General features: G+C 41.4%; 2 protein-coding genes across 3 annotated transcripts in view; both read left to right on the forward strand.

Moving 5' to 3' along the window:
* The window catches only part of LOC123518346, a 2,221-nt gene extending 940 nt beyond the window's left edge, over positions 1-1,281 (forward strand). Inside the window, exons 2-3 of one of the 2 annotated variants that reach the window (XM_045279124.1) lie at positions 533-729; positions 885-1,281. In XM_045279124.1, the coding sequence (XP_045135059.1) occupies positions 533-729; positions 885-966 (279 nt within the window). In that variant the 3' untranslated portion in view covers positions 967-1,281. Of the gene's footprint in view, positions 1-532 lie in introns of both variants that reach the window. The other variant, XM_045279116.1, reaches the window with a different exon arrangement.
* Positions 1,282-2,867: 1,586 nt separating this feature from the next.
* LOC123518354 (extended synaptotagmin-1-like) overlaps positions 2,868-5,000 on the forward strand; it is a 55,369-nt gene continuing 53,236 nt past the window's right edge. Inside the window, 1 exon segment of the mRNA XM_045279136.1 lies at positions 2,868-3,281. Coding sequence (XP_045135071.1) covers positions 2,976-3,281 — 306 coding nt within the window. The 5' untranslated portion in view covers positions 2,868-2,975.

Genomic DNA, 5,000 nt, shown 5'->3' on the forward strand with positions numbered 1-5,000 from the left:
TGTTTCTCGTCAGGTGTTTCTTGTAACGTAAACATAAAATAACACTGTAACCCACAAACGATCAAATGCTCGTCAAAAAAAAAAAAAAAAAAAAGTGTTGAGCAGCTGTAGCCAGATCAGTAATTTGAAGCGCTTTTGTCTCTCACCAAGACTATTTGCAGGGTGGTGAGCGGCTCAGGGTTTGTGAGGCTGCTTCTCCTCTCAATGATGGAGTAACCTTGTTCATTTGTCACTCCAACTATAAAAGCACCCTTGAAAACTGACACTAATTAACCAGTCTTAGACCCCCTTGACTGCCCCCTGGATCCACCACTGCAGTGAGAAGCTGAGATAGGTTGATTAAGCTGCTTTGGGGGAAGAAGGATCAGACCCTCTTTACATCCACACCCCCAGGATCTGCCACTTTTCTCTCTCTCTCTCTCTCTCTCTCTCTCTCTCTCTCTGATAATAACTACAACAATAACAGCCTCAACAACAGAGGTACTTGACTTACTCTTTTTTTGTCTGCCCGCTACACCTGTCGTGCCAACAGGTGTGCGCAGGTACAGGGACCCACGGCTACTTGTGCGACGACGCCCTTACAAATTGCCTTGGTGTAGGTTACTATAACAAATGCCATGACTTCTGTGACACCCAGTACTTCACCTGCGAGGAGATAGGGGGCCCAGGCGTGCTGTCCACCTGCCCCTACGGCCTGGTGTTTAATACTGACCCTGCCGGATCTAATAAGTGTGTGCTGTATGAAAATTGCTTCTTTAGCAACGCAGGCTGTGATGATTCCGTCGTACCTGTGTGCCAGACCACCTTTGAATTAATACCGAAATGCAGAGATTGTCAGAATACGTTCTTTATTTGTGACGGAACCAACGCCGCTGCAATTCCAGGGACGTGTGGCGCTGGTCTGGTGTTCAATCCCATTCCCTCGCACCCCGCCTGTATCCCCGAGGACCTGTGCCCCTGTACTGAGCCCCCCTGCTGAGTGGCCGTCGTGTGGCTTCAGCCTGGTGGAGTGTTGGGCACAATCAGGTCTAGTATTTGTGAAACTCTTCAACATTTTGTAAAGTCATGTCAGGTTAATTGGCTCTTGTTAACCTGTTTGGATAAGGAGGGCAGGTTTGTAGCTCATTAAGTGTCCCTCCTAAGGTTTGCTGCGAAGCCTTGACATTATTTCTGTTAGTCTTCATTCGCTTTAAATTTTTGAAGATATTCTTTTTATGGTGGGGTGACCAAAACTGTATTTTGTGTAAGTCTTTAAGATGACGCCACCGCAAAACACTCAAATGGAAAGAGAACGTGCTAATTAACTTTACTAATGAATAATGATGATTGTATGTATGTATTTATGTATGTATGTACGTGGGTATATGGGTATGTACAAATTACTGTGTCATGTAAGGGAGATTCTGGACAAGAGCAATAAATAAAGACACAAGGTAAAAAAAAAAAAAAAAAAAAAGACCACTCATAAGCACACGGGTTTGTTTTACTTTACTTTGAACCAACATGACATCCTGACCTTACTAACTAACACACAGGCAAGTTTGTAATAAGCAACAAGTAAGAAAAAGACAAGTTTACGGTAAGAAGCAGATAAGAAAACGGTTCATAGCTCATTTTATTCAGGACAGACTTAGCTAAAAAAAAAAAAAAAAAAATGCACAACTGGTATTTATTTGTCTTCCAGTAGTCCTTGTAGTATACGATTTCTAGCTTTCCATTATATTTGCTTAACTTATTTCTTTCTTCCTCTCATAGGCACTCAATTATAGATATACATCCCAGTTAGTGTAACAAACATTGTAGAGTTTTGAAAGGTTACACTCTAGGCAACAAGAGTTTTAATGGTGTTTCCAGTGATACTATTGGTGATTGAACAAGCACTCTGCCTTCCTAACAAGCTCTAGTGGACGATGAAGAGGTTTTGAAGGGTGCTTGCATGATGCCAGTGATAATTCAGCAAATATTCTGTTCCATCAGTACCAAGAACACCTGTAAACACTTGACTCTTCTTCTCCCTGGCCTCTGAAAAAAAAAAAAAAAAAAGTGGAATTTAAAGTACACGTTCCAGATCAATTTCTTTTCAAATATACTTGGTTAAGGCGTTTTCAAAGGTGCTTTCATGATTACAGGGGTAGTTTACCTTACATATTGCATCTGCGTGTCATCTGAAGGCAGTCTTGGAGAGAGAACAAAGTCATTCAGAATACAGATCGTGCTTTTCTCGCCCTCCCTCATTTGTCATTCGCAAGCAAGTGCCTATGACGTAACCCAAATGACTTCATGTCTTTTAATACACTCTTATCGGGTAAAATGAAGCTCTACTCATGAACTGAACATAGAGAAAGCACCTATAATACTATTACTTGAACATAGGCATAGGTCTTCCATGTATTTATTCATAGGATAGCCGGAACATAGGAAAGTAATGTTTCTGGAAGTAAATAAGGAACTTTCGTACTTGTCATTATATCCATATCTGCGGAACGAGAATTACGTAATAACACACCTTACAGACACGTACAGCTCGTTAAGCACCATAAAAACACAACCAGAATGTATCTTATATCATCCAAACTCTGATAAAAGGAATATAATGACTGAAAAAGTCGTCTCGGAACAAGAAAAATACTCTCGTACACGCCTGCAGTCTGCTCATCTCGTCACCGGTATAAATATATAAATACGCCATAACATGACTTAAAACCTCACTGAAAAGAACGAGAAAAATAAGAAAACTAATTTATCATCACCAAAAACTACTGAAACCCACGAAAAACATAATAAAAACCAGGATAAAGACGTACTAAAACCCAAAATATGGCAACTCAATCCAAAGACAGAACCAATCACAAAGGAGCAAACCAAAACACGACTTACTTAGTGCCTGTTGGACCGTCGGTAGGGTAGGGTGTAGACGTTCCTCTCCTGCACTCGGACCGGTAAAACCCCAAAATAACAAAATTAACGGGGGGAAAATGAACGAGGAGGAATCTCAGAAGCTTAAGGATGTGGCGGACGATGCCGGGCACGCGTACGGGGAGTGGTTCAAGAGATACATGAATATTTTTACCAGGAGATTTGCAGAATGGCTACTGGTTTTCTTGTTTGGGTATTATAATTTGAGCTTTGGCTGGTTAATGGCGCCGCTGTTCTTCCTGGTGCTGCGGGATAAGCGAGCCAAGGAGAAGAAGGTCAAGTTTGATATCATTCGCTCCATCGCCAATGCTGAGGAGAAGGATATATTGCAGGAAATACAGAAATTTGCTAACCTTCCTTCGTGGGTGAGTGTCTGTCTGTCTGTCTGTCTGTTTGAGTGGTTGTCTGTGTGTGTGTGAGTGTGTCTGTCTGTCTGTGAGTGGTTGTCTGTCAGGCTGTCTCAGTGTCTGTCTGGCTATCTGTGTTTCTGGCTGGCTGTGTCTGTGATCTGTGTTTAGTTATGTCTGTCTGTGTATGTGTGTCTGGCTGGCTGTTTGTGTGTTTGGTTGTTATATGTACGTCAGGCTGTCTGTGTGTCTGTCAGGCTGTCTGTGTGTGTGTCTGGCTGTCTGTGTGTCTGTCAGGCTGTCTGTGTGTCTGTCAGGCTGTCTGTGTGTGTCTGGCTGTCCGTGTTTCTGTCTGGCTGTCTTGTGTGTCTGTCTGGCTCTCTCTCTCTCTCTCTCTCTCTCTGGCTGTCAGGCTGTCTGTGTTTCTGTCTGTCTAGGATTGTTGTGGTAAGAAATGTGTGTCTGTTTGTCTGTGTCTGTAGGGTTGTGGTGGTGGTTGTGGGGGAAATTGTCGAGAGAGAGAGAGAGAGAGGTTGGCTGATGGTGATGAATAATGGTAATAAGAGTAATGGATCTTTTTGGGTGTCTGTCTGTGTGTCTGTAGGGTGGTGGTGGTGGTTGTAAGTAGAGAGCGAGGTTGTGGTGGTGGTGGTAGTAATAATAGTAGTAGTGGATATAATTGTTTTTTTTATTTCATTTTCTCTTTTTTTTCTTATTTATTTACTTGTTTATTGGAAGATATTGAGTGAACGATACGTAAAGAAAACGGGACTTCATTATTTTTTGTCCAATTTATTTATATATTTTTCAAGATTATTGCGTTTTCATTTTAGTTGAAAGGAAGATTGTAACAGTAACAAGTCTCTCTCTCTCTCTCTCTCTCTCTCTCTCTCTCTCTCTCTCTCTCTCTCTCTCTCTCTCTCTCTCTCTCTCTCTCTCTCTCTCTCATGAGTTGCCAGTTAGTGTTTCCCTTGTCTCTTTCTTTATGTATCCTGTTTCCGTGTGGTTCAATCTGGTTCAAAATTAAATAGTTCGATAAATTAATGTAGGTAGTAGTATTGGTGGTGGTGGTGGTGGTGGTTGTAATAGTAGTAGTAGTAGTAGTATTCCTTGGTGACAGATTACTGGGTTTGTCATTAATTTATTTGTAAGACATTATATTTTATTTAGTTAGTTTTTTTTATTTTCAGTTTGATTTGTTTGGTGTGACTTTTTTTTTTTTTTTTTAAGTAAGATTGACACTTCAGTACTCCTCCTCCTCCTCCTCCTCCTCCTCCTCCTCACGTGTCAAAAGTCTTGTCTTCTATTTTCTATACGATAACACACGTGCACACACCCTCCTCCTCCTCCTCCTCCTGTGTCATAAGTCTTATCTGGCATTTCCTATACCGTTTTATCATAATGTTTAACACCACGACATGTTCATCAAGGCACAGTGGGGAGGGAAACTCACTCCACTGCTCTTCTCTGTGGAATGACGAGTGTGGGATGAAGATAGAGAGCAGTTTAATGCGTATCTAAGCTCTGATTTCACCCTTATCCTCATATATCAGCAATCTAGCGTTAAAAATGATGGAATATGGAATGGAGAACAGTTTACATGCCTTACTGTGGAATGACAAGTGTGGAGTTAAGGTAGAGGGCAGATTAATGTATATCTAAGCACTATTTTCGCCCTTATCGTCATATTTCAACACCCTAACATTTAGAAATAGAGGGGATAAGGAATGGATTATC

This window comes from Portunus trituberculatus, chromosome 6 (assembly GCF_017591435.1).
Source record: "Portunus trituberculatus isolate SZX2019 chromosome 6, ASM1759143v1, whole genome shotgun sequence".
Classification (NCBI taxonomy): Eukaryota; Metazoa; Arthropoda; class Malacostraca; order Decapoda; family Portunidae; genus Portunus; species Portunus trituberculatus.